This window comes from Artemia sp. Qi Xiang Cuo, chromosome 5, assembly GCF_049724085.1.
Source record: "Artemia sp. Qi Xiang Cuo chromosome 5, ASM4972408v1, whole genome shotgun sequence".
In the NCBI taxonomy this organism is placed as follows: Eukaryota; Metazoa; Arthropoda; class Branchiopoda; order Anostraca; family Artemiidae; genus Artemia; species Artemia sp. Qi Xiang Cuo.
The window spans coordinates 85,278,051-85,293,064 of NC_142798.1; the positions used below are offsets into that span (position 1 = coordinate 85,278,051).

Here is a 15,014-nt window from a genome sequence, read left to right on the forward strand (position 1 = left end):
ACAGGAGATGTCTTGTCAACGTAACGTGATATCATTACCTTTTTAAGGAAAGTGTATTAAAGAGTATAATATAAATACCCCTAAACATAAGTGTACTAAATTTTCAATCAATATAAAATTCGACCAACTTTTTTCTTACATACGGTTACTCTAGGCCTCATATGTACTAGGAAAATCAGATAATGCACCTCGAAAAGTAATCCCGCATCATTGCAAGGTTTTTTCAACCAATGTCGTCGTTGGACAGAATTTCCGTTTTTGGAAACGAAAACTGGAGTTTTTTCCCTAATTTTATGTGCTAATTGGATGACATTTGAACCTTTAAGATTTAATAAAAGACTATGGACTTTGGTCAAATTTTAACTAAAAGCTTGGGTAAAAAAGCTATAGTAGAGAAGCTTATGAAAAATGTTTTACTTTATTTTTCAAAAGCTATTTTCCCAATAATTAATGTTTGAGGGACTAATGTGACTAACAAACGTGTATACCTTTAGCCCAAGAAATCAGAATAATACTTTCGTAAAAAAGGTAGCGCCATTATGTCACCCTTAACGACATAAAAAGGGCCATTTCTAGTGAAGTAAGACTTGATTTACTTAGGTTTTATTTTAGTGAGCAAGCCATTTTTGGAAAAGTTAATTTTAAAACATAACTATTCTCCCGCAATAGCGATAACATTGCTTTAAATTTCGTGGACATCACTTTTCCAAATTGTTTTACGCTTTATCTGGCAGCCTCTCTGTTAGACGACGCGGTGTAAGCAACAATCCATTGGCATATACACTTAGTGTATTTTGGAATTAAATACCGTAAACATTGGTACTTTTTTTGATAAGGCTATAGTTTGGATATTTTTTTTAGTTAAAAATGCGATTTCAATGGTTTCTAAAGTAATTTATGAAATATTACGACAGAGAAAGAACATAATAAAATCTTGTGAATTTTACTAATTCCAAGCAGAATATTCTTTAGCCCATCAGATTACAAAAAGTGGATGCTCTGTCTTTCTACAAGTAAAAATTAACATGAAAAGCTTATTAACTTTGTCACAGATGTAAAGCAATGAAATAAAAAAATAGTGTTCACTACAAAATTATAGCAAAGCAATGGCTGTTTTCCCTTCTGAAACCATCCTGTGCTTATGACTGAAATTTGGCCAATTTTCGATAGAAATCTCACGTAAATTATTTTTTAGTATCTTCAGTAAACTTTAACTCAACATCCTTTCACTCCAAACATGAATCACTAACCTCGGTCCAGTTTTTACAATATATATCTAGAATTTCCAATCACATGACTAAGATAATTATATAAAAAAAATACTACCCACATGAAGCTGAAACGAAGAAAATTTATCTGAAAGAAAAAATTATAGGGCCAAAAAACCCATGATTAACAAAGGCCTTGTATAGTCTCTTTGATGAGATTGAGTAGAAATTAAAGTAAATAATGCCAAATTTAGCTAAAAAAGCACTTTTAACACCTTCTTTATGCAAAATATATTTGCATATGCGTCAAATCCTAAAAGAGAGAAGGAAGGGGGAGACGGGGGGGCGGGTGAGGATCAGAGGATTATTAAGAAATGGAAATTTCACAAAAGAACTTCCAAAATATTCAGACACTCTAGCTGCTAAACTAATACTTTACCAGTGAAACCTTCGGGAGAAAGATATAGTTTTCTTTTATGCATTTCGGCACCAAATTCAAACATAAACAACTTTATATTAGAAATAAGCAATTAACCAAATTTGTATGTAAGTTTTTAAGCAGCTTGGGAGACTTCTGGTAGTAAAAGTAAATTTGGAAATTGAGGCACTTAATTTTTTTTCAACTTCTGTAGGTTGAATATTATTAATTTAAAAATGATGAGCAATAAAGAGAAAAAGAACAAGAAATAAAATCACTTGATTGCACCAAAACAAAGATAAGCCACAAACTAAGCAAGAGCAAAACCTTCGGTACATTGAATAGACTGCAGAAGCTTGTACCTAAGCTTCTCTTTGGTGTGGTATTGTGGTAGATCAAGTAAGTTGAAACAGGTATGGGCAACTGGTATAAAAGCGTCACCACCACCCGTTGGCTGAATGCAAATCTGCAACGGAAAAAAGTATATACTTCATATAATCGACACTAAGTAATAAATAGTATTTGTATCTGCTCAAGGACACAAGCTGAGTGACAGCTCTCCCCAGTGCAACTATTTAGCAAATCATCAGATCATAATAGGTTGTGAAACATAGAGGTGGCAATTTAAAGTCAAAATGGGTTCCAATACTGTCCATCGAATTGGAAGCCACCAAAGGGTTCAAGGTCAGTGTTCATGACGTTTCGTCAGACTTCCGGACTTATTTCATTCCAACATTGGATTGCAACATAGTACTTTTGTGACAAAGGTCCGCGATATGGTGGCTGAGTTAGGAGGAGGTGAGTGGCAGATGATGGTTTCATGGAATATTATATGCATTTAAACACAATTTGAAGTAAAAAAAAATCGACGGTCTAGATCCCCAACACAGTTCATATAATTATCCAGTAAGCTTATCGCAGATCATTTCTGGTCTTCGTTCTCGGTGCGAACAAAAAGCTCCTCCCACTTCTTCGTGCAGTTATTAACAGCGGGTTTCCACTTGTTTCCGATTGTTTCGCGTAAAGTGCATTATTCGTAATAGCGGGTTTCCACTTGTCTCCGATTGTTTCGCGTCTGACTTGTCTACCCGTGAAAAGGGTAGACACCTGACGCCGCTTATGTTTCTACGTTCTCTGGAGCACTCGCACCCCGGTCCAGGTTTTTATAATGGGTGAGATAGGGAATTATCATACTGGATAATTATATGAACTGTGATCCCCAATCACAGGCGGCAGCCGTTCTATGTATTAACCAGCAACTTTCAATGCACAAATGGTTTGCATTATAAACTTGAGCTTCAAACGATTTTCAAACAAAAAAGGCTAAAAGATGATTTTTTCTCTAGCTACATCAGATTTTTAGTTCTGTACATATCGATCATGGGCGTCAAATTTACAATTTGACTTCACTCTAATTCTAGGTCTCTAAAGATATGTCAAAATTATGTTCTGCAATTTTTACAAGGGGTTCTGATCATGGTTTAACCAGAATTAGAGTAATGAAAGAAGTTTCAAAAATTATGTTATACCTCAATGAAGTCGTTTTCAAAAAGCAACCTTGCATAATGAAACTGATGAAAAAGAAAAAAAAGTTAAATGTTTCGATTTTGGATTTAATTTTGGATTCTTCGAAAACAAAAATATTTGTGCAGTCACTTTCGCAGTTGGAAGTCAATTAAAAGTAAAAATGAACGAGCCTTCAGACACTTCCAAATTTGCTATGCTTTTTTGAAGTTTTCCTAATAACGTTTCCTTAAAAGCCGAATTATTTCAGGAGACTATGTAACTCTAATCCTCAATGGACCGTCCAATCCACCAATCCAAAGCGGCAGTCGTTCCACAACTTAATCAATAACATTCAGTACATAAACAGTTTGCTTAGTAAATCTGAACGTCAAATGATTTTCAAACAAAAAGACAAAAAGATGATTTTTTTTCTACCTACACCAGATTATTAATTCCGTACACATAGGTCATGGGATTCAAATTAACGCTCCCCACTTTTGGAAGGGGGTTTGACAATGGTTTAAATAGGAATTTGTGTGACGAAAGGAGTTTCGAAAATTAAGTTATACCTTAATGATCTAATTTTGAAAATCTATTCTTACATAGAGTCAAACTGATGAAAAAGTAACAAAACGCTTAATGCTTCTAAATTGGATTTACAGCACCAAACATTAATAAGGAATGAGAGTAAAGAAAGAAATTTCGTATGCATAGGAGGACCTAGTATTTAGTTTACAAAAAGATACAAAAGTTTATTCTCTTCAAAAACAATCTTTCCTAACGTAATATTCCTTGTCAGAATTCATCAAAAGCAAAACAAAAATAAACTAGACTTCAAATACTTTTAATATTGTTACGATTTTCTAATATTCCCTTAACAGCCCTTCCTTGAAAGTCAAACTGTTTTCGGAACCTTACTGAAACTCCGATATTCAATGTATTAGAGACAAGAAAGAAACAGGATTTGAAAGAAAACAAAATATTTAAGTGTAAAAAAAAACTGAGAAAGGCCTATTTTAATGTAGAAGGTGGCTACTACATCTGCCTCCACTCTTTACACGACAGTTTGATTAAAACTTTTTTTTAAGGTTTATAGAGTGGAACAAGTATAGCGAGTTCATAACCAAAAAATATTCTGATTTCATAACTTATATTTACGGAATAAGCCCTGGTAAATATTGAACTTTTGATGCGAAGAGTCAATGGCTGGACGTGCAGCTCTTCTACTCATTTGCAAAGTAATTTAAGTTAACGCTAAGATCCAAGGCGACTATTTACATTCATTCATTCGAAAAAAATTACTTCAACTTTTCTTAAAATTCAACTTAGGTTCATTCCTAATATCAAGTATGAATTATTTGGGGGGGGGGGAAGGGTACCGCCCATACTAAACTCTCATTTTATTTTTAGCTAAACTATTTATCAGAGTCAGCTTCCCAACCCTTCCATAAAAATATTCCTGATTGAAAAAAACTATTGTTTTATGCCAAACATCAACGCTTTCATAAAAAGAGGACAGGTTCATTCCTTCTATGCTCATCTTACATATTTTAACAACATTGATTCCTCCAAATGAAGAGAAGTTATAAGCAAATTCCCAGCCCTATTTTGAACTGAAGAGCCCTTTATGGATAGTTGAAAATTTGCGTATACGGTTACATAAAAACCTTTCTGCTTCGATCTATTAATTTTCGCTCTCCAGCATTTAGGCTCTATTTTTGGCCAAAATTATTGCTTTGTAACAGAAAACATGCAATCCAAAGTTTTGTTACCGTTTACGTTATCCCAATGCTACTAATGAAAACAGGATTAAGTCAGATTCCGATGACAGTCCAGTTGCATTCGCTGATGACAGTACAATACCTAAAGAATTTGATCAAGCTGGGCTGTATAAAAAGCATTTGGCTTTATTTGAGAGAGCTCTTTCATGATTTAGTGTTTAAATGTTTGGCTCTTATTCTTTCCAAATCAAAATTGGTTTTTTCTTCTTCAAAATTTCAACAGCATTTCAGGTTTTTCACGAGACGGCTTCGTCACGTGGTACTCTCCTTATATCTGAAAGCGGTTATGTCCGATTTCTTGGAATTCTTCCTGTTGAGACTTTGTCTTACAAATTTCAAACTAATGCACTAAAGTTAAGATTGATAGAACATGTTAATCCTAACATATGGACATGTTAGGGAAGCTCAAGCAAACATTTCCCGTCTCTATCCTGCAGCTTCTTTACTTCACTTTGATCCAATCCCATTTTTCGTCTTGTCTCACTATATGACAACCTACTTTTCAGTAACAGTTGCGGAGTGTATCATCTCTTCATGAGAAGGCCAAATTAGTTCCATCTGCTGTTAAACCCAGTTGAACCTCAAATGAGTTTACGTCCTTGTAAGTGCTTCTTTTACTTTTGCATGACTGTATGGGGAACTTCTAAGTGTCTTCCACTCTCTTAATTTTATATCTTAAAACTTGTCGCATTACCTACGATGCTCTGGCAGTATAAGGGTCCACGCCTTGCCTATACATACATATATACATACATACATACATACATACATACATATATATATATATATATATATATATATATATATATATATATATATATATATATATATATATATATATATATATATATATATATATATATATATATATATATATATATATATATATATATATGTATGTATGTATATATATATATATTACTTTTGTATATTTTATTTTTATATTTTTATATCTCTATAAAATATAAAGATACCTTTTATACATCTTATATCTTTTATATATAAATATCTATCTTATCTATCCATCTATTTTAAATATCTATCTTTTTATATCTTTTTACTTTTACATCTCTCCCTATCTTTTTTACGGTTTGTCAGAAAATATGTTAATTTAATTACGATTAAATGTTAAATAGTTCAATGTTTTACAGTTTGTTTCATGATCCCTTTTACTAGTCATGGAGCCTTTTTGGGGAGTAGGAATTTTGTTTATTTAGTGATATATGCTTTTTACTTGAAATATACCTTATGTCTATCTTAAAGGGGTGAATTGATAACATCTTTCTGTGACACGTGACTTTATTATCAGCCAAATGTCTGAAGTCAATGGACTTTACTCCAGAGTCCAGAAGACAAATACCTGACTAGAAATAGTCTGCAATTACTAATGGTACAAGACATATTTTACGTAGAATGTTATTTTACCAAAATTCCTATTACAAAAAGCATCAGTTTCCATCATCATGCTTGAACTTTTCATGCTTGAAATTTCCATCGGAAAAGCAATCAACTTTATGCTTTTTATTACTAAAAATAGACACAAATTACAGCTTATTTAATAAACGGTGGAGCTGACGAAAAACTTAATTTGTAATATAATCGATGTCTTTTCCGCTTCGCATGAAAGGATCATGACATTGCTCAGCCGAATTTCTACCAAATAAACTTAAATAAAAAAAAAACTAAAGAAAAGACACCTAACAAATGTGTTACATAATCATAATGAGTCCTCCTACAGACCAATTCCAAACAAACAAGCAGCGTTTTTACATTTTTAAGGCACGTTTTTAAGGAACTCGTGATCCTGAGCCTTCTTAAGAGGATTCCTTTGTCTCCCCTGAAGGCACACCTGATATGTGCTCGGGGTTTTGATAATTTCTCTTCTCAAGTACTCAATGCTGAGGGGTTGGCAAATTAGCCCTTCGAATAGCTCAAAACTAGGTAGTAGATTTTTTTTTAGTTCTAGCATCAAATGTTTTCCACACAGGGAAATACAGGGATTGAACAGCTGTTGAAAACGACAGCAATTACACTATGTCAGGCTAAATGTTAGGAAGTATAGGACGGTTAATCCCTGCGCTTCAAACCATTTCCCTTTACTTCAACTATATAAATTTTATACCTTTATAGATTTCATTCCTAAGATTGGGACACGGTCTGATCCAGTTAAGAATTTCAAGAAATTTTTCTTTTCTTGAGGTTTAAGCTCATGAAAGACTTGCCAAAAGAGTTTGATGGTTGGATGATCGGCACTGTAGCCATTTTTATACTCCGTAGATCTTTGAAGCTCATGCCAGTCATAGTTCTCACTCCCTGCAAAAGTTAACTCCCTGTCCAGCACATCAATTATCCCACAAAACACTTCAATACAATAACACCATAATAGAGCAAACACAATCTTTTCTAACTCCAAAATGTTATTCTTTTCTCACTTATATATTGTACATTATATTCGTGACACAATTTTTACATTGCAAGTTTTTGGATAGCTAACGCACGATTTGAAACTAGTCAATATAATCTGAGACTGTAACAAACAACTTTCAGACAAAGGGATTAGCGCTTACTTTAAAATAAAATAACCCGTTGTAGCACAGTGGAATATGAAAATGAATATAAATATTATAAGTTTGATGGGTGCTGTTTGGAGATTCGGTGGTTTTCGGATAAGTTGAGTTCTGATTATTTTTTTTCTTGTTATTAGGTTTATTGATTTATGGAGGGTTTTCTCCCGTACAAGTATTTGCTTCAGGGAATCGAAGATGTATAATTTATTTTTAAATAAACCCAGTGTTACTTAAAATGCTGTGCTTGCCAATACGGAGCAACAGGGTTCGATCCCCGCTGCAGCAAGGTTGGGCAACAAACTTTCTACTTGTCCCGGTAAAAACACTCAGTAACTGAAACGTCGACTCGACACCCTATACACTAGCAATGGATCAAAAGGATCTTTATCCTTTTTTTTAATAAAATAAAATCCTTTCAAATAACAAGACTTATGCCATGCATAGCCTATACTTAAAATACAGGCCAAAGAGAATGGGAAAACTTTTAAGAGTTTGGATCTTTGACTGCTGATTATCGACGAACCCCTACGGAATGGAAAATAAGGAGTAAATCCTACTAGCACCATATTGTGCTGTAACACCTGTCATTTCAAAACCTAACATCTAGTGCCTTCATTAACAATCTAGAAAATGTCAAAGAAGATTAGATTTATGATAGGATTAATATTAAATGTAATGAGATTAAAGTTGAAATCGCTCTGTAAGTTGTAATTAATCAAGTACATTTTACTTTTAAGAATTATTTTAAGACAAAATCTAGTCTATACACAATAGGCCTAGGTTCACTTGAGAGAATCTAGGCAATATAAGTAGGTTATTTGACTTTAAGCTGGTAGGCCTACAGAGGCAGAATCCTGGTTTCTTTGCCCTTCTATGGTTTTCTCTAAGTATCTGAAAAGACAAATGTACAGCATTCTTGCATGAAACAATGTCACCCAAACGCTCGATGGCACTTATGATTTTTCTTATTGCCACTATCGCCAATTTCTATTCTTATGAACTTCTCATATTCTTTGATGCAGTTTTTTTATAAATAAAAATTGGTCTCCCAAAAATTTTCAATAAGAATTTTCGCTTATTAGGAAATTATTTTCGATTCATTAATGAATCAACAGTTTATTTTTTAATTATTATTAATTATTTAACTTAACAATTATTATTTATTAAATTTTTATTAAATTTGCTGGTTAAGGCTACAACTGGGTCAAACAGTTTTAAAGCCCAATATTCTTTGAGAGAATTTTTGGCGAAATTTTGTATTTCATAATTCCTTTCAAGTAACTTTATTTTGAATAGAATCTTAAGCACCGATGACATCAAAATGATACATCTTTTTTTCCGCCCCGGACCCATCTAACGTCTACTCATGGCGGAAAACCATGATCTTCGAAGATTGTTCTTTAGGTTGTAATTCGGTTATGAAGTATTTCGGAAAATCTCCCATTTTCGTTTTTTGTTGCCACACTGAACCATGAGAATATATAAGAAAACTAACCAGTTAAATTTCACAACGCTGAATTTCACTTACAAAAATTTAAAAAATAACAGTCATACCCAATAACCCATTCGACAGAAAGCTATACCTTTATAATTGGTTTGGTGACATAAGTTTAACTTACTTTTTGCTGAAATTTCATCAACATTTCTTTTGTTTAAATTTGGTACCTGCTACTACCAAAAGATGCGGTGTGGGAAAAATTGAATTCCCCACATTTCCTAGTTTTTTAAGACACATATGATTCAATTGGGTTCCTCTTAACAAATAAAACAATCAGAATTCATTTTCATTGTAATTTGTGCATTAAGAAAACAATTTTACGTTCTATCAACTCACTTTAGGATTTAGTTACTCACTTTCAAACAGTGTTTTGTAACGAACTATACGCAAAGAGCTACCCGTGTGAATAGTAACCGAACTCATGCAGCCCCCAGGAAAGGAGCCCAAACATTTGAAAATTAACCATTTCATCAGAGGCAGCGCACCTGCGCAGTCATTAGAGAGAATGCAGTAGCGTTCAACCGGAAACTTGAAGTTCTAAGAAAACAAATTCAGCATTATCGGAATGGTGTATTTGTAATATCTCAGGTTAGGCTCGGGAGATTGAATTGAAATTAAAACCGAGCAAATATTAATTTAAAACAAAAATATTTCCATAAAAATGAAAAATTTCAAAGAGGAATAAATAGTCATATTACAGGCTAAAACAAGCAGAGAAGAAGTCATACAATAATCAAACAGTTCGTGGTAACGAACTGTAAGTGAGGAGCGACCCGGCTCAATGGTAACCGAAACTCTAAAAAACGGAATTTTGATACCAATAGATACATCAAAAGAACCAGATTTTAATGCTGATTTCAAATATATAACGCCTCGCTCTTTACGCTAAAGTTTGACTTTCTCACAACTCTATTTTTTTTAACAATAAAAAAATTTAGCGTAAAGAGCGAGGCGTTGAGGAGGGGACAGCCCCTTTCATATACGAAATAATTTCTGTTCGTTTTCATATTTAACGTCGTTCCTTACTTTCAGTAAAAAAAAATTTTTTTTTTTTATTTAATATGAACTTAAGATGAACAGACATGACAATAAAAGAATAAACGAAACCTAAAACAAAATTAAATTAAAATAAATAATCAGATAAAACTATAGACACTGATCCGGTAGCTGGTAGACCATGGCGTGGTAGACAAAAGATTGACTTTACTTAAAAAAACGTACTCGTTTATCAAATGTGATACAAAGAACAAGTGACATATACCACACAATGGCAAGACAAAGTCTATTTCTCCGTGGCATCTTAACAATACCTGCGTTAGGTAAATCATTGTGCAAGAGCACAATAATTTACTTTAAGGGACAGGGGACCATACTAATAATATCGAGTTTAAGAAATTGAAAAAATGAAAAGGAGAGCAGAGGCCCGAAGTCTTCTCTCCCTGCGTTATTATGTGGTCTTTGTTCATACAACTATTAGAAACCAATAGCAAATGTTCAGCTTTTAGTTTCAATTATGGTAACAATTCTAGCATTTATTAGAATTACTATTCTTAATTTCCTTTTGTTTCGTCTGGGCAGTATTATAACAGAATTAAAAGTAAGTAGTATCTGTTCAAAACAATTTTTCCAGCTTTTAGAAAAAGTTAAATTTTGAGAAGAAAAGTGAGCAGATTGCTAGTACAAGTAAATAGACCAACGCCTTGAAAATGTTCCTCAATAATATTGCAAGAAACACAGCAACTTCATACATATATATATAGGCTAGAAGTTAGATGACTCAGTAATTCAAAGTTTTGCTTAAATCTAGAGTTATTTTATTGAACATAATCTTTCTTTGTGCCATAATTAATCTTAGTTCCTAGACAGGTACAGCCAGGCCATATAAGGCATATCGAATAGTTTTACTTGATTTCATGTGAAAACATTGAAAATAGACGAAAAAATAAAGAATAAGAAAACAAAAAGGTGTCAGCAAAAAAAAAACTTAATATAAAGGGGGCAACGGATTGGATCATTGATGTAAATGCTCAAAACAAATCCCACTGATTCCAACAAATCAAACATATTTTTACAGCGGGGATTTCCACTTCTTCCCTTCTCTACAACAGTCTGTCGGCATGGATTATACGGTAATTAATAGAACACCCAAGAGACTTACCAACAACCAATTCCAAAAGCTCCCATGACTGGAATAAGCCCAATATATTTCCTCCACACACTTTATGAAATGCCCGGTGGAAATAATCGTACTGTTTCTCAATGGATTTGTTGAGTAAGTAGTCGACATAGAGATCAACATACTCATGTCTGAAAGGTAGTAAATTGTTGAAAGCAAAAATGTAGAGAAATTATGATATATTTGTAGCAGTATATTAAAATAAAATAAATAAATATTTACTCTTCTAGTAAGTAAATAAAATTTTTTTTGACTACATTAATACTGAACAACATACAGAAGAAACACAAAAATAAAACAACAGGTTACCCATCGTTTAGCATTCTTTTTTGAATTATGATCGAGTTGTTGATTTTTTTTTTTCTCAAGTTAGCCAACAGTTGCAGATTTTTTACTAATGTAAATGTTCAATTTTAATTACTTTTTTTTTTACTTATCTATTCGTGTTTTTATTTTATTGTAGAGTGGTTTATACTTAAAAAAAAAAGTTCCGGAGAGGCGGATTCTAGCTTTTTAGCTTTTAATTTCACAAAACAAAAAATGCAACTTGTAAAACATAAGAGCAACGACAACAGAATCTACATTTATTAGAACACCTGTACGCAGAGAGGGAAAAAGAGGAAGAAGAAAAAAAATTATTGAGGTAAAAAAACACCCTAGGGCGTTTTTACCAAACACCCCACCTCCCCCACCCCACCAAATCCCCGCAAAATATTCTGCTGTCTTTAAATGATTATTTACCAATAATTTTGGGTGCCTTAAATGATGATTGGATGTAACATGCCTTACAAGGAGTCTTGTTGAAATAAGAGACACGCAAAGATGTTCAATTTATGCAAATTAATAGACAAAAAGGAAGCTTTTGAGTCCATGCCTCTGACTGCATTTGTGGGTTTTTCAAACAGTTCGTGTTAACGAACTGTAAGTAACCAAAACCGTAAAAAGCAGAATTTGGTATCAATGGTTACATTAAAGAATCGGCTTATTATGCTGATTCCAAATGCTACGAGCCTGTGAATATTTGCCTGATAATCGAAAAAGGGGGAAACCCTCAAAGTCAAGGTATCTTAATGAAAATGACACCAGGGAACCCTACTGTAGAAGTTTCAAACTCCTATATACAAAAATATGGAATTTTGCATTTTTTTTTTTGCCAAAAGAAACCAGGGATCGATAATCCTAGAGAATTACTAGAGGGATCTTTTGAACGGAAATTAAAATTTCTAGTGTCCTTTTTTAAGTGATCAAAAAGATTGGAGGGCATATAGCCCCCCTCCCACACCACTTTGTCCCTCAAAGTGGTCCGATCAGAATTTCGAGATGACCATTTTGTTCAGCATAGTTTGAAGATCCAATAGCTACGCCTTTAGGGGTAACATAACCCCTCCCCCCACAGGCCGTGGGGAAAGAGCTGTAAATTATAAAATTTGCCCATTGTCTGCGAATAGTATTTGCTATTGGGCAGTATACAGACATTTTTCGAGGGAGGGGTGGGGGATTTTGTGATCGAGGTGGACATTCATGGGGAGAATTTTCCATGGTGAAGGAAATTTCCGGGGATACAATTTCCCGGGGAAATTTTACACCAGGGAGATTTAACAGAATTCATATACGAAATTCTTTTTATTTGTCTAACTTTCTCTTTGCGAACTCCATTTTGCATATGGAGATGTTCACGGAGAATTATCCGTGGGAAATTTTCAGCTGGTTTGGATTTCCGGAAAAAACTTCTAAAGACGGGGGGGGGAGGGGATTTCCAGAGTAATCAGAAAACGATTAGAATTTAATGTATCTCTCAAATGAAAGCAAATTAAGGAGAATTTTTCGTAATTTTTCGCTCGCAAGAAGTTTTAGGGAGGAGAGGGGGAGATTTTCAGCAATGATGGAATGATCCGGAGGGATATTTAAAGGGCAGGGGGGTGCATTTAACGTGGGAAGAACTTTACACGTAGGAGTTTCCCGAGACTCACATTTCATACCTTAACCTCAGCTTACACGGCTAACCAGTCTTAAATTAACAATGCTCTTTTCTTAAAACGTTATTTACAGCTAACTTTACAATTACCTAAACTAAATGGCTACGGCAACTTATTATGGAGGCCAAAAGCTGGCTTCAACACTTAAAACAAGATCAAAACCCTCCTCCAATCAAAGTCAATGGTCGATGAATTAGCTGTCAGTAGAGGTTAAAAAAGATCTGCCTTAAGATAAATGTCCAAGTTACCCTAAAACTGAGTCACACAATCCCAACATCGACTATGGATGCCTCCTATCAAGGGTATATGAATAGTATCAGTTGAGTCTAATTTTGAAAATCTAGTGCATCCATTTAGACACTTACTTGTTTGACTGACTCACTGGAGCCCCTTCCAGACCGGGTTTGAGCGGAACATTGATGACTGTCACCAAACACTTCATGCTGCATGTCAAATGTCAATGAAAATATGTCTTCGAAATCGTCACCTTCGTACTCCAAAATAGAAATTAGGCTCCTAAAAATAGGGCATAAAGAAACGACTGAAACGTGGATGCAAACAAAACAAAGATCTAGAAAAAAAGACAAAGATAAAACCGGAAAAACTGGTTATTTCCGAAAAAGAAAAAATCTTCAAATATAGCTAAGATTATATATTAGACATTAGACTATTCCAGAATTAATAAAAAATATCCCCTTTCCCCTTAAAAAAGAGATACAAAAAAGAAGTGAAAACCGAACCTCAGTCTTAAACGAAAATTCTATTAAACTTGCAAATAATTCATTGCTTATAACATTTCTTACAAGTATAGCTTAGTCATATCTTAAAACATTTCAGAATAGGAATAAATCTCGTGAAGAATATAGTAAAAAGTGCACCGACTTTAATTCAAACAGCATTTAGAATAAGAGGAAGGGGGCAGAGATATTACCATCAATTACAACCTTATCAAGCTTACAAATGGGTTATTCCTTAAAATTTTTCTAAATATACATCTAAATACTCTAAACTATTAATAATATTAGTGAAAAGAGCCAAAAAATTAGTAAACTTGAAATAAAAACTTGAAAAAAAGCTTAATGCTAAGAAAATTAAGATTAAGAGAAAATAATAATAATAATAATAATAACATGGAATCAATAGCTTTGTTCTTCAGTTGCTAGTTTATTAAGCTTGAAAATTAGTGATAACTTAAAACATTCGAGAAAGGAAATAATGCTAGAGAAAAGTGCCAGCAATTGGACCAACATCGATTCATTCAGGCAAAGATTAGACAAAGAGAGGCAAAGAAAGTGAAAGTAGGAATTTTAAAGGTTTGCCAAACTCGCCAATTAACTTTCATTTGAAATATGTTTTAAATAATATCATATAATTTTCCAGACAAAAATAATTTTCTTTATAAAAAGCCCCAAAAATTATACTAATGGTGCTCTGAACATAGCATAGATTAAGAGGAAAAAAGGAGATTAAACGTGAACATTACTGTTTACATACAGATTCATATTCAATTATATTCCTTTATAGGTAAGTTTAATAGCAAAATATTTTTCCTGAAAAAGTGATGATTACGGTGTTTCAAAGAATGGCGGTGATTTTCCAATGACCGGTTTGTTTCCCATCCAGGATACAGAAATATGCAAAGTAAAATAGTAGATATACAAAGTAGTCTAACTGGAAGCAAACCAGGCTTTCTAAAAATCAAATAAATATTTAGTTACTGTAGTGTTTAATAAAGAATAGAGATAATATTGTAATTTTACATTAAGACTTCTTCTACTCAAAAGGAAACACTAGGGCTGGATTTTCGGAACGTGTTCTCGCTACTAAGTCATGGAACGGGGATGATTATTTAAAAAAGGGATATTACTCCATAATAGAGAGCCT

At 33.3% G+C, this 15,014-nt stretch overlaps 1 protein-coding gene across 1 annotated transcript in view; it reads right to left on the reverse strand.

Annotated features, from left to right (window-relative positions):
* Positions 1-473: 473 nt before the first annotated feature.
* LOC148952655 (putative E3 ubiquitin-protein ligase HERC4) overlaps positions 474-15,014 on the reverse strand; it is a 132,829-nt gene continuing 118,288 nt past the window's right edge. Inside the window, 5 exon segments of the mRNA XM_089089250.1 lie at positions 474-2,092; positions 7,036-7,226; positions 11,137-11,285; positions 13,496-13,557; positions 13,559-13,646. Of these exon segments, the coding sequence (XP_088945376.1) occupies positions 1,937-2,092; positions 7,036-7,226; positions 11,137-11,285; positions 13,496-13,557; positions 13,559-13,646 (646 nt within the window). The 3' untranslated portion in view covers positions 474-1,936.